Consider the following 24877-nt stretch of genomic DNA (forward strand, 5'->3'; position numbering starts at 1 on the left):
TTATGGCCCTGCTGGACTCTCCTTATGGCCCTTCCTTGTAAACCAGTAGTATTTATTAATGCATATGAAATATTTAAACAAAAATGCAAACAGTAATTATTTTGAGGATCCCAAACATAGATGATAATCTCTATCATGTGAATCTTTAAGTGCTTCAACTTAGTTTATTTGACTAAAGTTTTATTTTACTTCTCCTTTATAAAATGAAAGCACTAGAAAAAGGTAATACCTAAGATTTCTTCATATATTGGGAAGTGGACTACATTTTATACTGTGTAACATGTTTATTCTTACTTGAGTTATATCTTTATTTCAGAAACACAGAAAAAGAAAGTTGGTCACCTCCCCCGGTAGAAATTAAGCTGATTTCTCCCTTGGCAAGCCCAGTTGATGGAGTCAAGAGCAAACCAAGAAAGACTGCAGAAGTAACGGGAAAAACTGTTGGAAGGAGCAGGAAGAAGTTGTCTTCTTTTCCAAAGCAAGTTCTACGCAGAAAAATGCTGTAATTTTTTCAAGTTTTTTAATGTACACCTATTTGTAAAGTCATCAGAATTGTGTGGATTATTAAAAATCATTAATTTGGAAGAAAATAATTTATATAAATTATTGTAAATTTTTGTAAACAATGTCTTCAATAAGTAAAGTAACTCCATATGGAGTGTGATTCTTTTAGTCCAGGCAGTTTTTTCTATTTTATAATAAGACTTCATACATTTATATAATATGTAAATATGGCTTATTGGAATGTTAAATAAAGTATACTTTACAGTAGTCTGTGTCTGTTAGATTTTTGAGATGGGATTTCTGTTTTAATAATGATTTTATATGCTAGTAGATATTGGTTCCATTTTCTTTGTCTATAGTTAAAAGTATTAGACCAGTTTGAAGATGACTGAACTGTTTTTTTTTTTTTTAAGTTGCTATTTTATAATTTATGCACTTTGCTTCTGTGATTAAGACTTCTAATCTTAAATTGAGGAAGGCTGTTACTATGTTGAAATTGAATTATGGGCATGTAATTTTGCCACTTTTTTTGTAGTTTAACATATTTTGTGTATTCTACCTCAAATTAGTAATTTTCCAAGTAATGCATTGATTAAATATAATGTTGGCATTTCTTGTTCAGCAAGTTTAAAGGCTATTATCTTTAAAGTCTCTTAATTATTCAGAGACTAATTATCCAGGTTAGACTGACCGGTTCACTGCTCACTAGCAACTTCTTAAAGGGGTTTGAGTAGTAAGAAAGGAAATGTGTTTGTTTTTTTTTAAAAAGCTGTTTTGTGGCTATTCAGTGCACTTTGTATGTGCCTAATATTAATAGAATGAAAAGTCTGAACAAATTTTATAAACATTCTCGCTGTGAAGGAGCTTGCTACTGAGTCACAGAAATCCCTTAACATTCATTCAGGTTTTAAAATGACAAATTCTCATAGGACCTCAGGCACAGAGTATTGAGGATGGGTAAAGGGTGTGAGTAGATGTGGAAAAAGGAAAAGAAAAACCACTCTGTTTTCTGCAATGTGACTGTGCAATTAAGTGGTGATACTTGATGTGGGCTATACAATTCATCAATAAATAAGTATTGTAAAATTATAACAGGTAATTGATAGTGTGTAATGAATGGACCATTAATAATTGATTGTCTAGAAACAGCCTGCTTTTGTTGGCTAAGCTTTCAGTGTTTCAGTGTGAAGCATAAGCGGTGTACCTTCTACATTATTTTTCTACCAAATAACAGTACAAATAATGGGAAAATGATGAAAATGCCTATGCCAAGTACTGAGAGTGTGAAAGTAGCAGTACGAGTGCGGCCTTTTAGTCAGGTTAGTGTTAAATGTTACATTACCTTGTTGAAAGTTTGACTATGACTTTCATTTTATTAATTTTTTAAATAATAATTATCAAACTTGTATTGAAGCTGCTTGTCCTTTACTGAATATTAAATTTATTTAAATGAACTTGTTAAATGAGTAATTTAAAGATCTAAATTAAACATAATTCAGAAAACAATTTCATTCTTTTGCACAAGTAGCACAATAAAAAAAAAATTGACAAGAAAAATGTTTTGTCAATAATTTTTTAAACCAATGCAGTTTGGTGAATATAGACATGTGCTATGTGTTTTTACGCCCCCCCCCCCCCAAAAAAAAACAGATCATAAGCAAACAAATTTCCAGTTCTGAATGAACTCTTATGTATTTTATATGCTTTTATGTATAATTGTATTTGTATAACTTTTTACGAAAATACCAGTCATTAAACTGTTGCTACAACATTTAGGATAAAATATGAGTTATACTTATTCTGGGACCTTTAGCAATTGTCTGTCTTTGATTATCAACGGAATAGTTGAATTTTAAGATAATTGTGAACAGTTGATCCATTCAGCGGACTTTTGTTTATTTGTTGAAGATCAAACACTGAACTAGAAACTGAGGATACAAAGGAAAGTCGTCGTTCTCAACAGCGTATAGTCTTATGTATGTTAATGGTTTATAGCAATATGTACCATGGTAAGGTGAATCATCTTGGTACCCAGAGAAAGATTGGGTGCAGTTCATTCTGCTTGCACAGAACTTGAAGACTTCCTGGAGCTAGAAGAATTTGAAATGGCCATAAAGGAGATAAATAAGATTTGGATAAGAGTATGCTGAAACAACATGCAAAGGCTTATTTGATAATAATTAATTCTGAATGGGATACAATGTAGTGATGACCTCATATTATATCTACTTTCCCCCTTGTGTAGTTTGCTGCTTTTACTCTCATCCGTTAATAGAAAATATTGCTTTGCACATACTCAGTTGATACCAATTCTGTCCTGTCCCTTAACATTCCTCTATATTACAGAAAATACTTCAGGAATCAGGCAGACATATGATTAGATAACTTTATAACTAGACACAAGTGTGGTTATGTCTCACTGTAGTGTAGCCCCTAATTAAGGTTTCTAAAGTGGCATAGTTTCTCAGGGAACAGATTCAAAACATGTCATAGAGTTAATGTGTGATTAAATTAAATGACCACACTGAGGGACAGTTAACTAGGATATAGAAATGGGCAGTAAAACAATTACATAGTTAGGGCCCCTTTGATTCATATCTACCACCAAAGTTGATTATCTTAGACTGGAATAGTAGGAAGAAAGAAAATGAATTCAGGAAATGGTTTGGGGGTAGCTCTAGATCACATCCGGACAACTATTAAACCGCCTTGGTGACCTAGACCCTGCCTAATTTTCTAACTTCATATCCAGTGTTGCTTTCGCTGTGGGATCAGAGATCCAACTTTATGAGACTCCTTTGTTGTAAGACAGTGTCTGTCTTTGGGGGTCCGGGGGCATACTGGGTCTTTGTTGCGCTGCGTGGGTTCTTCGTTTCTGTGCTTTTTGTTGCAGTGGGGGCTTTCTCTAATTGCAGCAAGTTGGGGCTACTCTAGGTGCAGCGTGTGGACTTCGCGTTGCAGTGGTGTCTTGTTGCAGAGCATGGCTCTGGAGCTGCGGGCTTCAGTAGTTGCGACTTAGCCCGCTTTAGAGCACTGTCTCAGTGGTTTTAGCACACAAGCTTAGTTGCTGGCAGAATGTGAGATCTTCCAGGATGGGTCAAGGATGAAACCCATGTCCCCGGGGGTGGGTTCTTAACCACTGGACTACCAAGGAAGTCCCGACTGTCAGGAGCCTTTGAAGTCAGATGAACATGAGTTTAAAACCTGACTATCCCTTACCTACTGTGTGGCTTTGAGCAAGGTTTTAAGCTCTGAGCCTTGATTTCCTTAAGTCTAAAATAGAGATGTTGATACCTCACAGGATTGCCGTTAGAAACACTAGTTTGAAGTAATCTGTAAATTACTGAGCACAATGTTTGACACGTAAGTACTTTTAATATTAGCTGCTATAGTTATTTTCACCATCGTGTTGGTCACTCAGTATCTGACTCCTTGCAACCCCATAGACTATGGCCTACCAGACTCCTCTCTCTGTCCATGGGATTTTCCAGGTAAGAATACAGGAGTGGGTTACCATTCCTTTCTCCAGGGTATCTTCCCAACCAGATTGAACACAGGTCTTCCACATCGCAGGCAGGTTCTTTACCATCTAGGCCACCTTTTAAATGGTTTTATTGAGATAATTTACATACTACACATTTAGCTCACTTATGGTGTATGATTCAGTGACTTGTAATGTATTCACAGATGCAACCATCACCACGATCAGATTTATAACGTTTTTAATCACCTCATTTCCCTAGTCCTAAACAAGCATTAAACTAATCTCTGTTTCTGCATAGTTCCCTGTTGTGTACAATTCATGTCAATAGAATTATATAGTCTTTTGTGACTGGCTTCTTTCAGCATAGTGTTTTCAAGATTTATCTATGTCGTATCATATGATACAACATACTTTTATGTTGTGTCATCTGTGTTGTATCAAAAGTTCATTTCTTTATGGCTGGATACTAATCCATTGTATGGATATACCACATTGTGTTCATCCACTCCTCAGTGAATGTCAGGGTGGTTTCCACCTGTTCGCTGTTAGCTATTATGAATCATGCTGCTATAAATATTTGTTTACAGATTTTTGTGTGGACACAAGTTTTCATTTCTTTTGGTTATATACCTAGGCATGGAATTGCTGAGTCATTCAGTAACTCTGTTATCTTTCAAGAAATTGTCAAGACTTTTCCAAGCAGCTGCACCTACTTGGAAATTTTTATATTCCTACTAGCATTGTATGAAGGTTCCAGTTTCTCCAGTCCAGGCCAACATTTACATTATAGCCATTCTAGTTGGTGTGAAGTGGTATATCATGTTTTTTTGATTTGCATTTTCCTGATAACTAATGATGTCATGGGTCTTTTCATGTACTATTGCCCATTAGTGTGTCTTCCTTGGGGAAATGTCCATTCTGATCCTTTGTTCATTTTTAAATTGGACTGTTTATCTTTTTATATTGAGCTGTTCTTTACATATTCTAGTTACAATTTCTTATTAGATATACAACTTGCAAATTTTCTCCCATTCAAAGGGTTACCTTTTTATCCTTTGAAGCACAAACATTTTTAATTTCGATGAAGTCCATTTTTAAAAATTGTGCTTTTGGTGTTTTATCTCTCTTTGCCCACTCCAATGTCATGAAGATTTATGTTTTCTGTTTTCGTTTTAGCTCTTACATTTAGGTCTTTGGTCCTTTTTGAGTTGCTTTTTATATATCATGTGAAGTAATGATCCAAGTTCATTCTTCCGTGTGTGACCATCAAGTTTTCCCAGTGCCATTCCTTGTAAAGGCCATTCTTCATTTTGGCAGCCTTGTTGAAAATCAGTTGATCATAGACGTTTGGATTTGTATCTGGACTCTCCACTTTATTACATTAATCTGTATGTCTGTCTGTATGCCAGTGCCACACTCTCTTGATCACTGTCGGTTGTACTAAATTGTGAGATTGGTGTGAATCCTACTTTTTTCGTTTTGAAGATTGAAGATTTCGGCTATTCTGGATGCCTGTCAGGTCCATATGAATTTTACAATCAGCTTGTTAATTTCTACAAAGAAAGGGGGCTTTTGATAGAGTTGAATTGAATGTTCATCTGTTTGGGGATTTTTCTCCTAATACTAGGCTTCCCTGGTGGCTCAGAGGGTAAAGAATCTGCCTGCAATAATGCCAATTCCTTCGATCCATGAAATGGGATGTTTTTCTAAATTTTAGATCTTAGTTTCTTCCAATAGCGTTTTGAGGTATTCAGGGTATGTTTTGTACTTCTTTTGTTAACCTTATTCTTAAGTATTTTATTCTTTGTGGTAGTACTAGAAATGAAATTTTCCTAATTTCATTTTCAAATTGTTTAAAGTGTATAAAAAGTCTATTATTATATATTGATTTTACATCCTGCAACCTTACTGAACTCATTTACTAGTTGTAATAGTTTCTAGTGGATTCCTCAGGATTTTCTAAGATCATATCATCTGCAAATAGCTATCATTTTACTTCTTCCTTTCCTATCTGGATGCTTTTGTTTCCTGTTCTTGCTTAATTTCCCTGGCTAGACCCTCCCATGCAATGTTGAATAGAAACGTCACGAGTAGAAATCCTTGTCTTCTTCCTGATCTTAGAGAGTAATAGTCAGCCTTGGCTGTTGAAGTTTTTCGTAGATGCCCCTTACGAGATTGAGGAAGTCCCATTCTGTGGCTGATGTGTTTTGAGTGTGTTTATCATGAAAGGGTGTTGAATTTTGTCATATTCATTTTCTACATATTGAGATGATATGTGATTTTTTTTATTCTATTGATACATATTACATTGATCATTATTTTAAAGTGTACCCAAGATTTGTTTTAATCAGATATAATAAGGTGACAGATTCAGTGATCACTGCCTTATAATTTTCAAGAGAAAGGAGCATTCTGTGTAGCCATACAGGGAAATATCAAAGTTGGTCAGAAGGCTGAAGGAAAGGATGCCTGGCCCACACCCTTATTGTGGTTTCCACAGGAAGGGATGGGCAACGCACAGTAGGCAAGTTTGAGCAATTTTTGGATTGGATAGTTAGTATAGTTTCCTTGGACTCTAGACTTCAGTTGGCCAGGTGCAGCCTAGTTGTCAGGTACCTGGTTCTGGGGTAATGTGAGTTGGGAGAAACACTGGCTTGGGGTGTGAATTAGATAAAGGGATTAGATAAAGGCTTGAGATGTGGCCTTCAGATTGGTTGATATGCACGAAAGGTTAAGTTGTTTGCTGTTTCTGAATTCATGGATGTCAAAGGCCATAAAATTGAAACAATAGAAATGTTTTCAGATGTTAAACCCAAGCTTGCATCCCTAGGATAAATCTCATTTGGTTATGATATATAATTCTGTTTATATGTTGCAGGATTCACGGTAGTAATGATTTGTTGAGGATTCTTGCAGTATCTTATCAGAGATACTGGTTTGTAGCTTTATTTTCTTGAGATATCTTTGTCTCTACTTAGTATCAGGGTAATACTGGCTTCATAAAAATAAGTTAGGGAGTATTCCCTTTTCTATGTTTTGGAAGAGTTTATGAGGAATTGGTATTAATTCTGTAAATCTTTGTAGAATCAAGCAGTCTAGCCATTTGTTCATGAGTAGTTTTGTTTTTACTACAGTCTCTTCGTTTGTTACGGGTCTATTCAAATTGTCTATTCTTGAGTATTTCGTACTTGGTGTCTAAGAATTTGTCCATTTCATCTAAATTATCTAATGTAATAAATTGTTTATATTATTCCTTTATAATCTTTCCTTTATTTCTTTAATCTGGTTTCCTTCAGTGCTGTGAATATATTTATGGTTTTTACTTTTCTGGTAACTCCTGCATCTGATTTCTCTCAGTTTCTGTTGCCAGCTTCCCTTCCAGTGTATGGATCTTACTTGCCTATTTCTTTGCGGTCACAGTTTTTTATTGGACGGACTGGACATTTTAGATAATGCATTGTAGCAAATCTGAGTGCTGCTCTTCCCAGTCTTCTTTAGCTTGTTATTGTTATTTGCTTGTTTATTTGTTGTTTTGCCGAAAGATTTGTGTTCTGCTGAAGGACTTTCAGGTTCAGAGAATTCACTGGCAAAATAACCACTTTGTCTTTAAGAAGGCAAGAATTAAGGAAGTTTCTTATATTAATAGTAAGTTACAGTATGAGGACAAGCAATATAGCAAGAGATAAATATATGTACATCACCAGATTGGGGAAGCACTACATCCAGATTCAAGCCACAGCCCCAGTTGGAAGATCCACAAGCAGTATAGCAGAAAATACATATCCATATACATCACCAAATTGGGGGAACACCTACATCCAGAGTTAAGGAACACTGGGAAGTCCCTGGAACAGCAATCTGGAGTCAACAATTTGAAGGTACATTCCCTGGGTGAGACTTGAGAGTGCCATCCAAAGGAGTCCTGCTTTTATCACCAAGCTTCAGGCTGGCTGGTAGTCATCAGCTTACATGCAAAGATGCAGCTTCGGCTATTGTGTTAAATGTTTGTATTTCTAGTTGTCAGTCTCAGAATGTTCAGTGATCCCTGGGAACTGGCCAGATTCCCCAGGCCCAGGAAGTTTTGTGACTCTTTACCGTCCATGTTATTTATTCCCTTAACTGTTGGTTCTCAAGACCTACTTTCAGCGTTCCTGCCAGTCAGCAGTTTGGCATGTAATTCCTTTCAGGGTCTCTGATCAGTCAAAGACCTATTGCTGCTTCTGAAGCCTGGACAAGGCTACTTGTATGAACTTCCCCAACATTTGTTTAGTGATTGGCTGGATTATTTTAGTGAAGTCTTATTTCCTACCTGGTCACTGTGGGATGGTAACAGTTTTTGTAGGGCCCCCTTTCTCTCGACCACACCAAAGTGTGAAGTCCACTGATTGCCGACTGATTGCTCTATTTTCAACAATGACCAGGGGCATAAATTGCTCTACGAACTATTTCAATCAAATTCTGGTTCCTTTTAAAAAAGGATTAGTTTCTGAGATCAGTGATTGATATTTTTTCTGAGTCCGGGTGGGTTCCTCCCCAGCAAACCAGACCAAAAAAAGTGAGTCAGTTGTGTCCAACTCTTTGCGATCCCATGTAGCTCGCCAGGCTCCTCTGTCCATGGAATTTCCCTAGTCAAGAATACTGGAGTGGGTTGCCATTTCCTTCTCCAGGGTATCTTTCTACCCAGGGATTGAACTGGGGTCTCCTGCATTGCAGGCCAATTCTCTACCATCTGAGCCACCAGGGAAGCCAAACCAGAGAACCTGTACTTTAACCTGTTATCTTGAATCTCCGAGTTGCCCTTCATCACAGCCACCTCTGTTCTAAAGAGTGCTCTTAGTGTTGGACGTCTCTAAGGGGGCAAATGAAGTCAGTTCCTCTGGGAAGAGGTTAAGTGCCCAGGCAAGATCTCTAAACCAGGGCTCTGGATTTGTGGGTGGGGACACAAGGAAGCTACTCTGTATGATGGCCCTGCTCTAGAAGCCCAGTTTTTGGTTAGTGTAGAACAGCAACCTGCAGTCATCTCAGCTTGTCTCTCCTGGCAAAGAACTACCACCTCGGGAGCCAGGGCAAGTGTGGTCAGCACCCGAGTATTCTCAGCATGCTGCAACCAAGGCAGAGTCTCTGTTCCATGTATGGAAACTGGGTAGAAGAAGGAGCTCCCACCTCTTACCCATACTTTCCCACATGAAGCCTCAGTCACAGGTGGAAGGGGGCAGGGTGAGAAATGCTGACATTATCCTCTCAGGAAGAAATCCCTCCTCCTGGGACCCAGGGAGAAAGGGAGCCCTGTGCTCTCAGCTCCAGCAGTCTGGAGTTGTCTCTCCTTGGTTCAGCTGACAGTGGCGAGAGAAGGAATAGTCTTGCTTAAACACCATGGACTCTCCTTTCTTACCAAATTTTGATAGATTTCTTGAATAGATCTTTCTTCATTGGCTGTTGCTCTTAGAACCATTTCCATTTCCTTTTGTTTTTTTTTTCATTTTCATTTTTTTTGTTTAATACTTTTCACCAGTTTTGTTGGAGAGTGGGACAGTGTAGCATCTTGCGTTGCCATGTTGGGAATGGATCTCTGATGCTGTAGTTTATGCTATTAGCGTAGCTGAGTGTTGGATATGCTATTCTCAGAAAGTTAATATGACTGGAGACAAGCCTTTCAAAAGTTCTGAGGACCCATAACAGCAACTGTTGTCATAACAGCTGCTAAGAATAATCAGAGAACAAAATGAATGAACGGTAAGTTACTAGCTTAATTTCTTACTAGATGTAAAAGATCTGCAAAAAAATTGGATGACAGGAAAACTAATGATTGACTTGAATTTGTGATTTGACTATAGAGAGAGAAGAATTCTGGGAGCAAATGTGTGATTTCCATGCATTCCAGGACCACCACCATTATACAAGACCCTAAGAATCCAGGACATACGAAGACGTTTACTTTTGACCTGGCATATTGGTCTCACAGTGGATTTCAAAAGGATAAAGATGGTGTGTTTATTTCAGCTGATCCTGGCAGTAAATTTGCAGGCCAGGTAAATTACTTTAAAATAGCATCAATGGAAGTTTTTTTTTTTTTTTTTAAGTGTTAACAATATATTAGTACGTTGATTTTTTTTATGAGGTCCAAAAGCATAACTGTTGTCTAAATAATTCTTTAGACGCTTAAGTTTGTTATTTTTTTGATGTATTTACATGTTTCAAAAAAGGAATATTGGTCAAGTCAGTTATATTTTCCTCTCTGATATAAGCAAAATAAGCCAAACTTGTGTGGCACTCGGCATTTGAGAATTTTGGTTTATCGAGTATTTAACATGTGCCATACACTATTCTGCCTGAAAGTTGCTCAGAATTTGGTGTAGGGAGACAGGCAAAAAACTGCATTCAAATGTTACAGGTTGTATAAAAATATATGTGGGATACAATGGGGTACAAAGGAAAAGTCATTTCAATGTGGATAGAGCTCATTAACCTGCATAGATCTATGTGTTTGTAATTTCCACTTTGAAAAAATTTCAACCATAATTTCTCCAAGTATTTTTGGCCTCCCCTTATTCCTTCTATGACTCCAGTTACATGTATGCTTAAGATTTTCCCACAAATTACTGAGGCTGTGTTCATTTCCTCCCAACCTTTTCTCTCTGTTCTTCTTGTCTACTCATCTTTGAAAACTCAGCTCAAAGATTATAGCCTTTATTCAGTTCAGTTCAGTCACTCAGTCGTGTCCGACTCTTTGCAACCCCATGAATCGCAGCACGCCAGGCCTCCCTGTCCATCACCAACTACCGGAGTCCACCCAAACTCACGTCCATCGAGTTGGTGATGCCATCCAGCCGTCTCATCCTCTGTCATCCCCTTCTCCACCTGCCCCCAATCCCTCCCAGCATCAGAGTCTTTTCCAATGAGTCAACTCTTCCCATGAGGTGGCCAAAGTACTGGAGTTTCAGCTTCAACATCAGTCCTTCCAAAGAACACCCAGGGATGATCTCCTTTAGAATGGACTGGTTGGATCTCCTTGCAATCCAAGGGACTCTCAAGAGTCTTCTCCAACACCACAATTCAAAAGCATCAATTCTTCGGCACTCAGCTTTCTTCACAGTCCAACGCTCACATCCATACATGACCACTGGAAAAACCATAGCCTTGACTAGATGGACCTTTGTTGGCAAAGTGATGTCTCTGCTTTGTAATATGCTATCTAGGTTGGTCATAACTTTCCTTCCAAGGAGTAAGCGTCTTTTAATTTCATGGCTACAGTCACCATCTGCAGTGATTTTGGAGCCCCCCAAAATAAAGTCTGACACTATTTGCACTGTTTCCCCATCTGTTTCCCATGAAGTGATGGGACCAGATGCCATGATCTTAGTTTTCTAAATGTTGAGCTGTAAGCCAACTTTTTCACTCTCCTCTTTCACTTTCATCAAGAGGCTCTTTAGTTCTTCTTCACTTTCTGCCATAAGGGTGGTATCATCTGCATATCTGAGGTTATTGATATTTCTCCTGGCAATCTTGATTCCAGCTTGTGCTTCTTCCAGCCCAGCGTTTCTCATGATGTACTCTGCATATAAGTTAAATAAACAGGGTGACAATATACAGCCTTGACGTACTCCTTTTCCTGTTTGGAAACAGTCTGTTGTTCCATGTCCAGTTCTAACTGTTGCTTCCTGACCTACATATAGGTTTCTCAAGAGGCAGATCAGGTGGTCTGGTATTCCTATCTCTTGCAGAATTTTCCACAGTTTATTGTGATCCACACAGTCAAAGGCTTTGGCATAGTCAATAAAGCAGAAATAGATGTTTTTCTGGAACTCTCTTGCTTTTTCCATGATCCAGCGGATGTTGGCAATTTGATCTCTGGTTCCTCTGCCTTTTCTAAAACCAGCTTGAAAAACAATGGTTGCTTAGAAATAAAATTTAAGAAAGATAAAAAAAAAAAATAAAACCAGCTTGAACATCTGGAAGTTCACGGTTCACGTATTGCTGAAGCCTAGCTTGGAGAATTTTGAGCATTACTTTACTAGCATGTGAGATGAGTGCAATTGTTAAACCACCCCTAAAAATACTCTGTCAAATTTTTCTGACTTCACAAACTCACTGAAAGAATTTCATAGGTCTCCTCAGAATGCACTTTGGGAACCACTGTCCTAGAGCAATCAATAAATAAATCTATCTAAAAAAGTAATGAGTCAACTGTGGGAAAATGAAATTATGAAAGAAACTTGGAACATGGCAGGAAAAGAATGGGAGGGAAAAACAAAGAGGAGATGAAATAAGCAGAACACAAATAGCAAGATAGTAGATTTAATGCCAACCATTGGTTATTATATCAGGTGTAACTAAACATGCCAATTAGATAGTATAGATAATCAGATTTGATAGGTAAAGCTAGATCCAACTATGTCATCTTAAGTGTACACATGCTCAGTTGCGTCCCACTCTTTGCAACCCCAGGGGCCTGAGGCCTCAAGGCTCCTCTGTTCAAGGGATTCTCTAGGCAAGAATACTGGAGTGGGCTGCCAGTTCCTACTCTAGGGGAATCTTCCTGACCCAGGGATGCAACCTGAATCTCCTGTATCTCCTGCACTGGTGGGCAGGTTCTTTATCACCGAGCCACCTAGGAAGCCCATATCTGTCTACACAAACACAATTTAAATATAAATAAATAGATACTCGTGTTAACACTAAGAAGAGGAAAACTACAGATGCCATATTTACATCACACAAAGTAGACTTCAGAACAAGAAATATTTCATACATACCATCCTAAGTGGTTATGTACTTATTAACAGAACTTCAAAGTACACAAAGCAGAAGCTGATGGACACTGAAAGAGAAATATTCAAATCTACCATTGATTGGTGACTTCATCACTCCTCTCTGAGTAATAGAGCAAATAACCCCAAATCAATATTACAGATGACCAGAACAATATTATCAACCTACTTGACAACTATAGAACAATTTTGCTACCCTCCGTTCAACTACAGCACTACACACTTTTTTTCAAGTGAGCATGGAACTTTATGGTAAATTATATTCTGGATCATAAAATTAGTCCCAATAGATGTAAGATAACTGAAATCATACAAAGTATCTTCTCTGACCACAGTGGAATTAAACTAGAAAGGAATTAAACTGAAAGTTATTAGGAAACTCCACTAATATTTATAAAATTACAGTCTTCTAAATGATCCATAGGTCAGGGAATAAAGAATACAGGAAATTGGTAAATATTTTTAACTGAATGAAAATCAAAACATTTATCAAAATTTGTGGGATGCAGCTAAATCAAGGCTTAGAGCATTAAGTGATTATATTAGAGAACAATCTCAAATCAACAGTCTAGGTTCCTCCACCTAAGAATTTAGGGGAAAAAAAGTATAGAAAAAGCAAGAAAGGGATTAAAAAAGACTAATTTAAGACAGTAAAATAATAGATCTGATAGATAGAGTGCCTGATGAACTATGGATGGAGATTCATGACACTGTACAGGAGACAGGGATCAAGACCATCCCCATGGAAAAGAAATGCAAAAAAGCAAAATGGCTGTCTGAGGAGGCCTTACAAATAGCTGTGAAAAGAAGAGAAGTGAAAAGCAAAGGAGAAAAGGAAAGATAAGCATCTGAATGCAGAGTTCCAAAGAATAGCAAGAAGATATAAGAAAGCCTTCCTCAGCGATCAATGCAAAGAAATAGAGGAAAACAACAGAATGGGAAAGACTAGAGATCTCTTCAGGAAAATTAGAGATACGAAGGGAACATTTCATGCAAAGATGGGCTCAATAAAGGACAGAAATGGTATGGACCTAACAGAAGCAGGAGATATTAAGAAGAGGTGGCAGGAATACACAGAAGAACTGTACAAAAAAGATCTTCACAACCCAGATGATCACGATTGTGTGATCACTCACCTAGAGCCAGACATCCTGGAATGTGAAGTCAATTGGGCCTTAGAAAGCATCACTAAGAACAAAGCTAGTGAAGGTGATGGAATTCAGTGGAGCTATTTCAAATCCTGAAAGATGATGCTGTGAAAGTGCTGCACTCAATATGCCAGCAAATTTGGAAAACTCAGCAGTGGCCACAGAACTGGAAAAGGTCAGTTTTCATTCCAATCCCAAAGAAAGGCAATGCCAAAGAATGCTCCAACTATCGCACAATTGCACTCATCTCACATGCTAGTAAAGTAATGCTCAAAATTCTCCAAGCCAGGCTTCAGCAATATTTGAACCGTGAACTTCCAGATGTTCAAGCTGGTTTTAGAAAAGGCAGAGGAACCAGAGATCAAATTGCCAACATCCGCTGGATCATGGGAAAAGCAAGAGAGTTCCAGAAAAACATCTATTTCTGCTTTATTGACTATGCCAAAGCCTTTCACTGTGTGGATCACAATAAACTGTGGAAAATTCTGAAAGAGATGGGAATACCAGACCACCTGACCTGCCTCTTGAGAAACCTATATGCAGGACAGGAAGCAACAGTTAGAACTGGACATGGAACAACAGACAGGTTCCAAATAGGAAAAGGAGTACGTCAAGGCTGTATATTGTCACCCTGCTTATTTAACTTATATGCAAAGTACATCATGAGAAATGCTGGGCTGGAAGAAGGACAAGCTGGAATCAAGATTGCCGGGAGAAATATCAATAACCTCAGATATGCAGATGACACCACCCTTATGGCAGAAAGTGAAGAAGAACTAAGAAGCCTCTTGATGAAAGTGAAACAGGAGAGTGAAAACGTTGGCTTACAGCTCAACATTCAGAAAACCAGGATCGTGGCATCTGGTCCCATCAATTCATGGGAAATAGATGGGGAAACAGTGGAAACAGTGGCTGACTTTATTTTTCTGGGCTCCAAAATCACTGCAGATGGTGATTGCAGCCATGAATTAAAAGACGCTTGCTCCTTAGAAGGAAAGTCATGACCAACCTACACAGCGTATTAAAAAGCAGAGACATCACTTTGCCAACAAAGGTCCATCTAGTCAAGGCTATGGTTTTTCCAGTAGTCATGTATGGATGTGAGAGTTGGACTATAAAGAAAGCTGAGTGCCGAAGAATTGATGCTTTTGAACTGTGGTGTTGCAGAAGACTCTTGAGAGTCCCTTGGATTGCAAGGAGATCCAACCAGTCCATCCTAAAGGAGATCAGTCCTGGGTGTTCATTGGAGGGACTGATTTTTAAGCTGAAGCTCCAATACTTTGGCCTATGCGAAGAACTGACTCATTTGAAAAAACCCTGATGCTGGGAAAGATTGAGGACAGGAGGAGAAGAGACGACAGAGGATGAGATGGTTGAATGGCATCACCGACACAATGGACGTGAGTTGGAGTGGACTCCAGGAGTTGGTGATGGACAGGGAGGCCCGCTGTGCTGCAGTTCGTGGGGTCGCAAAGAGTCTTACACAACTCAGAGACTGAACTGAACTGAATGATATGCAGATTGAAAATGAAGAAGTATAACTACTTGCAGACAACATAATTATCTATGAAAAAAGCCCTAAGGAATCTGCCAAAAAAGTGGAGGAAAAGCTACTACAGTGAATAAGTTTGTTAACCAAGGTCAATATACAAAAATTGATAAAATTCCCCTATGCTACATGCATGCTTAGTTGTATCCAACTCTTTGTGACCCAGGGGACTCCAGCTTGGCAGGCTCCTCTGTCCATGGGATTCTCCAGGGAAGAATAGTGGAATGGGTTGCCAGTTCCTCTTCCAGTGGATCCCTACCCAGGGATTGAACCCGCCATCTCCTGTGTCTCCTGTATTGGCAAGAGGATTCTTTACCGCTGAGCCACCTGAGAAGCCATCTCTCTATGCTAGCAGTGAGCAATTGGAAATTAAGATTATAATTTATTTATGTATTCAAATCCCTGGTGGCTCAGATGGTAAAGCGTGTGCCTACAATGCGGGAGACCTGGGTTCGATCTCTGGGTCAGGAAGATCCCCTGGAGAAGGAAGTGGCAACCCACTCCAGTATTCTTGCCTGGAAAATCCCATGGACTGAGGATCCTGATAGGCTACAATCCATGGGGTCGCAAAGAGTCAGACACAACTGAGAGATTTCACTCACTCACTCATAATCACATATAATTACAAGATCCAACCAGTCCATTCTAAAGGAGATCAGTCCTGGGTGTTCATTGGAAGGACTGATGCTAAAGCTGAAACTCCAATACTTTGGCCACCTCATGTGAAGAGTTGACTCATTGGAAAAGACACTGATGCTGGGAGCGATTGGAGGCAGGAGGAGAAGGGAATGACAGGATGAGATGGCTGGATGGCATCACCAACTCGATTGACATGAGTTTGAGTAAACTCTGGGAGTTGGTGATGGACAGGGAGGTCTGGTGTGCTGTGATTCGGACATGACTGAGCAACTGAACTGAATTGAACTGAATTGTAATTAAGATTGTAAAATATTTACAGCAACATCAAAACCATGAACTAGTTGGTTAAATTTACAAAATCTATGCAAAATCTGTGCACTATAAAAACATTAAGAAGAGGAATACAAATCAGAAGACTCAACATTATTAAGAAGTCATATTGATCAACGGATTCAAAAAAATCTCAACCAAAACGCCAATGGTAACTTTTTACAGAAATTACACTATTTCAATAATTTACATGGAATTGTAAAGGACTTACAGTAGCCAACATTAATTTGAAGAACTGAAACCCACTGTAGACAGATCTACAATAATCAAGACAATGGATAAAGAAAATGTATGTGTGTGTATATATATATGTATGTATATGCAGTTCCGTGCTTAGTCACTCAGTCATGTCTGACTCTTTGCAACCCCATGAACTGTAGCCCATCAGGCTCCTCTGTCCATGGGATTCTCCAGCCAAGAATCCTGGAGTGGGTTGTCATGCCGTCCTCCAGGGGATCTTCCCAACCCAGGGATTGAACCCGGGTCTCCCGCATTTCAGGCAGATTCTTTACAATATGAGCCACCAAGAAATATATATGTATATATACATATATATACGTATATGCACATACGTATGTAGCCAATAGAGTATCATTCAGCCATTAAAAAGAAGGAAATGCCACCATTTGCACCAACATGGATGGACCTTAGGGACATTATGCTAAGTAAAATAAGTTGTACAGAGAAAGAAATACTTACTGTGGAATATTTTTAAAAATGAACGTGATAACAGAGAACAGATTGTTGGTTTCCAGAGGCAGGGGATTAGTGTTTGGGGGTGGAGTTGAGGGGGGTGAGACTGGTATATGGGTGAAAATGGAGAAGATCATCAAAAGTTACAAACTTCCAGTAAGATAAATAAGTCCTAGAGATGTAATATATAGCATGGTGATTATACAGGTGCTTTGCTTTATTGCACTTTTCAGATACAGTATTTGGGCATTTTGTTTTCACTAATTGAAGATTTCTGGCAGTCCTGAATCAAGCAAGCCTGAGTCAATTGGTGCCACTTTCCCAACATTGCTCACTTCATGTCTCTGTGTCACATTTTAGTAACTTTCCCAAATATTTAAAACTTTTTCTTTCTATTTCTCATAGTAATCTGTGACCAGTGAACTTTGATGATACTATTACAAAAAGATTATGACTCCTTGAAGACTCAGATGATGGGTAGCATTTTTGAGCAGTGAGATATTTTTAAACTGATATATCCATTGGTTTTTTTTAGATGTCATGCTATTACACAATAAATTACAGTATAGTGTAAACATAACTTTTATGTGCACTGGAAAACCAAAAAAATTGTGACTCATGTTACTGCATTACTTTCTTTATTGTGATGGTTTGGAACTGAACCCATAGTATCTCTGAGGTATGCCTGGAGTTAACAATCCAACGTTGTATATTCGAAGGTTGCTAAAAGAGTAGATCTTAAATGTTCTCATTGAAGAAAAAAATGTTTAACTCTGTGAAGTAATGGGTGTGAACTTCTGGTATTCATTTCTCAATAAATACATAGATCAAATCATTATGCTATACATTTGAAACTATTTAATGTTATGTGTCAGTTATGTGTCAATTCTATCTCAGTTTTCAAAAGACAGTTTTAAAAGACTGCAAGAATTGTGATAGTTGACCTTGAACTTCAAGTGGTCTACTCGACCATGGAACATGTCCAGGGAAACCACAAACCACTTTTAACACATTCGATCAGTCACAGCACCTTCTCCATACACTTCATAAATTTTTTTACTTTTCTTGAAATAATACACACAATATGCCAAAATGTTGCTTTTATTTTTCCATCTTCAATATTAAAATGGTTATACAAAAATTCACCAATTTCTGATAAGTTTTTCTAAATGTACACTGAGATGACAACTGTCACAATGCAATGTAACAAAATTGTTTCAAATGAAGTTAAAGACTATTAAGGACTACTACAACCATCTTTTAGATAAAAAACAAATGAACACTTTGGTCAACCCAATAGAAAACACTTTGGCTGGTCTGTGTCCCTTGGAGCCTTGAAATGTTTGTCTAATTGCTGAATTTTAAAGACCTAGCCCATGTTTTGTAAAATACATAAGTCCATTACTGATGGGTACTAGCTAGTTGATGGAGAAGGCAATGGCACTCCACTCCAGTACTCTTGCCTGGAAAAATCCCATGGACGGAGGAGCCTGGTAGGCTGCAGTCCATGGGGTTGCTGAGGGTCGAACACGACTGAGCGACTTCACTTTCACTTTTCACTTTCATGCACTGGAGAAGGAAATGGCAACCCACTCCAGTGTTCTTGCCTGGAGAATCCCAGGGATGGGGGAGCCTGGTGGGCTGCCGTCTCTGGGGTCACACAGAGTCGGACAAGACTGAAGCGACTTAGCAGCAGTAGCAGTAGCTAGTTGAAGATATGCGGTGATCCCATGGTGATCAGTATCTTCCAAACTGACAAATCTATTTTTGGTTTCCAGCTTTATTCCATTGGTTCTAAAATAGCATATGAGTTATATTTCAAGTAAGTTGAATGATACTAATTAAGGTGGAATTCATCAAAACCAGAATGTTAGATTTTAAAAGTACTGTGAAAAGTCTGTGCTGAACATAATACCTGCAATTTTCTTTCCAGAAAGAGGTTTTTCATGATCTTGGCAGGGGAATTCTGGACAGTGCTTGGCAAGGCTATAATACTACTCTCTTGGCCTATGGGCAGACTGGCTCTGGAAAAAGCTATTCCATGATTGGGTTTGGTGCAAACAAGGGTATCATTCCAAATGTGTGCGAAGAGCTATTTCAAGCAATTGAGAACCGGGACAAAAATCAAGAATACCAGGTATGTATTATTCTAGAATCCCTTCTTTAAGGAAAAAAATTTTTTTTTCATTTTGGAAATTCTTTGCCCCCAGTGGAAGTTATCAGTGTATCTATTTAGGATAATGTTAATTTTCCATACCAAAATCCTTATATCATTACAAAATCAAATAAAATGTTCAATTTTTCTGGTTCTATGGAGGCAAACTCAGGAAAATATTTTTTAAAGGCATTTTGAGTGTCATAGAAGCAGACATCTTAAATGATGACAATAACAAGAGACCGCTGTGGAGTCTTATAAGACAAAACCCTAGCCAGCTCAAGTTTCTGGTTCCCTTTGCTCCCCTCTTCTATCAAGGTGTGTTCTCCTCTTAATTTATTCTTATTTCTAAATTAAGAATATTATCTTGCTTCTTAATTGTCCTAACATAGCTTCTTACTTTCCCTAGAAGGTGAAATACCCCACACAGAAAACTCTAGTACACTGATGAAAGAAATTGATGAAAACGCAAATAAATGGATATGCAGCCCATGTTCATGAATTGGAAGAATTAATATATTTAAATGCCCATACCACTCAAATTTATCTGCTGATTCAATACAATCCCTATCAAAAGTCTAGTGACAAATTTCACAGAAGTAGAATAATTCTAAAATTTGTATAGAACTGCAAAAGATCCCCAATAGTCAAAACAATCTTGAGAAAGAAGAACAAAGCTGAAAGCATCACACTCCCTTGTTTCAAACTGTACTACAAAACTATAGTGATCAAAAAAATATGATACTACACTGCTATATTTAAAATGGATAACCAAGAAGGACCTACTGTATAGCACATGGAACTCTGCTCGATGTTATGTGGCATCCTGGACGGGAGGGGAGTTTGGGGAGAATGGATACATGTATATGTACAACCGAGTCTCTCGCTGTTCACCTGAAATTATCACCACATTATTAATCAGCTATACCCCAGTACAAAATAAAAAGTTTTTTAAAAAGTGAAAAATAATTACAATATTCTTCAATGTCAATTACTCACCTTTTCAAAAAGTGTTTTTTATGAAGTTTGCTCTGATTTTATCTTTTTCTTTCAATGGTAGGTTTTTAAATACTTTCTCTGGAATTATATTTTCAAATATCTAGGAATTCATTAAATTTTTAAATTAAAGAAAGTATGATACTGGTACAAAAATAGACACAGAGATCAACAGAACAAAACTGAGAGCCCAGAAATCAACTCATACATACATGGATGATTAATTATGAAAAAGGCATGAAGAACATGCAGTGAGAAAGGAGAGTCTGTTCAATAAACAGTGTTGGGAAAATTGGCTAGTCGCATGCAAAAGAATGAAACTAGACCACTGTCTTATATCATAGGGTTTCCCTGGTGGCTCAGATGGTAAAGAGTTTGCCTGTAATGCAGGAGACCCAGGTTCAGTTCCTGGGTCAGGAAGATCCCCTGGAGAAGGAAATGACAACTCACTCCAGTATTCCTGCCTGGAAAATTCCATGGACAGAGGAGCCTGGCAGGCTATAGTCCATGGGGTTGCAAAGAGTTGGACATGACCGAGTGACTAACACTTTGCTTCATCTTATACCATACACAAAATTAACTTAATATGTATTAAATACTTGAATGTAAGACTTGAAACCATTCAATTGCTAGAAGAAAGCATAAGCAGTAACCACATTGAATTCTTAGCAGTGTTTTTGTGGCTCTGACTCAAAAGTAAGGGAAAGAGAAGCAAAAATAAACAAATGGGATCAATAAAATGAAAAACCTTTTGCACAGAGAAGGAAACCATCATTAAAATGAAAAGGCAGCCTATTGAATGGGAGAAGATATTTGCAAATCATATATCTGATAAGAGGTCAATTTTCAAAATATATAAATAACATACAACGCAACAGCAAAAAAACAAACAACCCAATTTAAAAACGGGCAGAGGACCTGAATAAGCACTTATCCAAAGAAGATATACAGATGACCAATAGGGACATGAAAAGATGTTCAATATCACTAATTATTAGGGAAATGAAACTCAAAACCACATTGAGATATTGTTACCAAAAGTGGGCTAACTGCTCGCTGCTCAAAAGCCAGTATAGATGACTGCACAATTTTTTTTTGTTTTTTGTCTTTTGTCTTCATGAAGCGACGTGAAATGAAAGTCGCTCAGTCATGTCTGACTCTTTGCGACCCCATGGACTATACAGTCCATGGAATTCTCCAGGCCATAATACTGCAGTGGGTAGCCTTTCCCTTCTCCAGGGGATCTTCCCAGGGATGGAACCCAGGTTTCCCGCATTGCAGGCAGATTCTTTACCAGCTGAGCCACAAAGGAAGCCCAAGAATACTAGAGTGGGTAGCCTATCCCTTCTCCAGTGGATCTTCCAGACCCAGGAATCAAACCAGGGTCTCGCATTGCAGGCGATTCTTTACCAACTGAGCTATGAGGGAAGCCCGTTTATCTTCATACTAGTTTGTTTAATTGGTTGATCCACAGCCTTTATTATATATTTACCTTTACTAGTGGGATTTTTCGTTTCCTAAAGATTCTTACTGTAGCCTTTTCTTTTTCCACTTAGAGAGACCTATTAACATTGCTTTTAGGGTTGACTTAGTATTGATAAATTCTTAGTTTTTGCTTGTCTGGGAAGCTCTGGAAATGGAGGGGTTAGGGTCAGAGCCAGGTGTGAGCTGAGGCTTCTCCTCTGCTCAGTGGCTGTCACTGCCCAGTAGGGGGCGGCGTTGAGTCCCCAGTTGCCAGAGCCGAAGCCTAGAGGGTTGGGTCCCAGATGGCTCCTGCATTCTAAGTGTGCGTTCTTCCCCCTCCCAGCACCAGCAACCTTACCCGCAGGGGGCAGCAGTGCTGAGACAAGATGGGGTGGAGTGGTTGCTCGGCTCTGGCTGGGGGCGGGGCTCGCCAGGGCAGTTGCAGGAAACTGACCAGAGTCCCATGCAGTTTTAATCCGTCTTCTGTGCCTTGTTTCTGGAGTGAGCAAGTGTGGGGACGTTCTTAGGAGTGGAGTCTAGGTTGCTTACAGCCCTCTGTCAGTCCCACTGGTTTCCGGCCCCGCTAGGGGGACTCATCCTCCTGGTGACAGATCCCGGGCTGGGTTGCCCGTTGTGTTTTCACACCTCTCACTCCCTTCAAGCCTGCAATATCTCTCCTCTTCTGTGTCCCTCCCAGGGGAGCAGACCCCAAACGGATTCCTTCTCTTCCTTTCCTACCTAATTCTGTGTGGATCTCTTCTACTACCTTGGTTGTGTAAGAGTCTTTCAGCCAGTTTCTAAATTTTGGTGAGAATTGCTCCATGTGTAGATGTGTTACTGATGTGTGAGTGGAAGGAAGTAAGCTTCATGTCCTCCTATTCTCCCATTTTGACCTTCCCTCCCATTTGTTCATTTTAAAACTGTGATGCTCTCTGAAGCTAGCTGGAAGTTCTTGGGAGGTGGGGTTTGACTGGCAAGACTCACCGAAGGGTGACTAACAGGCAAGCCAGCTTTTCCCAAGGAGGGTATAGTGGCGGCAAAATGTCAGTGTCTCAGAGCCTTTTCTCTAGACCAGAGTCACTGAGTTTCCTCCCATCTTCTGTTTAGGAGGTAGGAGATTGGCTAACGTTGCTCCAAAGGCATGGTAGGGGTAAAGACCAATCTTTTTCTCTGCATGTGTTCAGATTGGAGAGTGAACAATAAAGAAAAAGCCTTTTTTTCTGGTCACAATCGAGACCAAAATACACACACACTTTGGTACCTGTTTTTAGTTTATGTTAAGAACTTCCTCCATGTCATTAAAATTATTTCAGAATCTCATATTGCATGTGAAATTGAGTGTCGCTATTTTAATATTTAGGTTTTTCCTTTGTTGTACATTTATGTTGTTTCCATAGTCCTTTTTTTTTTTTTTTGTCCCAAAGGTGACTGTTTCAAGAGAATCTTAATTTACTTTATGCTCTTTCCTATACAGGTTACATTCAGCATGCTGGAAATTTACAACGAACAGGTAATAGCGATTATATTTTCTGACAGACAATTCTGAGTGATTCTCTGCAGCTTAAAAAATGGCAGGGGCTCTCCCTCATCCATCCTGCAGATAAGTCAACACCCGTTAGCCTGGTATCGGCTATCCAGCCCTAACCTACCTCACTTTAGCTGGGTTCCACTTCGTCTTATGGCCTTCTACCTCCACACACTCCTTGCATCAGCCACATAGAACCTTCCTCTCTTTCCCAATATGTCCTCTCCTACATCTGTCCTTCCTCTGCCTGGAACACCCTTCTTGTTTCTCTGGTCTTAGAGAAACCACTGAACTGCAAGTCCAGTTCAAATGTCAGCTTATCTATAGATCCTAAAGCAGTTGGCTTCAGTACAGGGGTTGGCAAACTTTATCTTCAAAGTACAGACAGAAAGTACTTTAGACTTTGAGGGCCTTAAAGTCTCTATCACAACTACTGTACTGTGCCCTCAGAGAGCAAAAACGGCCACAGCCGAAGTGTAAGTGAAGTGTAAGTGAGCTGTGTACCAATACAACTTGGTTTATAGACACTGAGGCTTGAATTTCACATAATTTTCATGTGTCACAAAATATTTTTCTCTTGATTTTTTTCAGCCATTTAGCAAATCTGATCATAGTTGGAATATGGTTTCAGACCCCTGCTCTCTCAGTTACTAGCTTTGTGACTTTGGACAATTTATCTCAGAGCTCAGATTGCTTATTTATAAAGCAGAGAATTTAAAATAAGACACAACGAGGGACTTCCCTGGTGATCTAGTGGCTAAGACTCCACACTGGCAATGCAGGAGGCCAGGGTTTGATCCCTGGTCAGGGAACTAGAGCCCACATGCCGCAACTAAAAATCCTGCATGCTGTAATGAAGGTCAAAGATCCCCCAGCTGCAACCAAGACCCAGCACAGCCAAATAAATAGATATTTTAAAAAATAAATACAGTAAACTAGACTACACATTGAGATGTAGTGTTAAGCAAATACTAGGTATTCAGAAAGTCCTTTTTCATTCTACCCTTTCCCTTTGCCCTTACACTATAAAATTTTATTTCCATATTTATATTTCTAGAAGAAAGGATTACACCTTTCTATTTGCAATACTTAGTATAATATTTGGTTTAAAATGGATGCCCCAAGGTTTGCTGACTGGATAAATTCACAAAGGTATCTATAATTGTAAGTTTCTTAAGGGCAGTTTCATATCCTAAGATTTCTTATATAACTCCAAGCACTATCCAAAGTCTTGCGCTTAATCATTGCTAAATAAACATTGATGGAATAAATCCATCCATGTTTTTCTCTTTATATTAAGGAGAGAAAATACCCATTTTGTTTCTCATATGCTTCCACGAGACATTTATTATTGTTGAAAGTTGATGGCAAATTCAAATGGGTTGTTATGCTAAGGTCACTGATTAAGTTTTTATTTCTTTCAAAGTGATGGGCCTGGAAGACAGTATGACTCCTTTATTTCATACCAAATAGGCAGCTTCACTTTGTTACCAAGTTCAGACGGAAGGAGCAGGGAAATGGCATCACGTTGTGGGCCCTCTACTGATACCTATTAATGAAGATAATCTCTCTGGTTTTGTTTTCTCATCTCTAAAATAAGGACATGGACATGCTTATAACCT

General features: G+C 38.8%; 2 protein-coding genes across 5 annotated transcripts in view; both read left to right on the forward strand.

The window, feature by feature from the left end:
- Positions 1 to 2139, forward strand: part of AHCTF1 (AT-hook containing transcription factor 1) — a 95366-nt gene extending 93227 nt beyond the window's left edge. For all 4 annotated transcript variants that reach the window (XM_061382436.1, XM_061382432.1, XM_061382433.1 and 1 more), the window contains exon 36: positions 317 to 2139. In XM_061382436.1, coding sequence (XP_061238420.1) covers positions 317 to 506 — 190 coding nt within the window. In that variant the 3' untranslated portion in view covers positions 507 to 2139. The remainder of the gene's footprint in view (positions 1 to 316) is intronic.
- LOC133227664 (kinesin-like protein KIF28P) overlaps positions 1617 to 24877 on the forward strand; it is an 80562-nt gene continuing 57301 nt past the window's right edge. Inside the window, exons 1-4 of the mRNA XM_061382439.1 lie at positions 1617 to 1823; positions 9823 to 10017; positions 19049 to 19252; positions 23205 to 23240. Coding sequence (XP_061238423.1) covers positions 1617 to 1823; positions 9823 to 10017; positions 19049 to 19252; positions 23205 to 23240 — 642 coding nt within the window. The remainder of the gene's footprint in view (positions 1824 to 9822; positions 10018 to 19048; positions 19253 to 23204; positions 23241 to 24877) is intronic.

The sequence above is a fragment of the Bos javanicus genome, chromosome 16, assembly GCF_032452875.1.
Source record: "Bos javanicus breed banteng chromosome 16, ARS-OSU_banteng_1.0, whole genome shotgun sequence".
Lineage (NCBI taxonomy): Eukaryota > Metazoa > Chordata > Mammalia > Artiodactyla > Bovidae > Bos > Bos javanicus.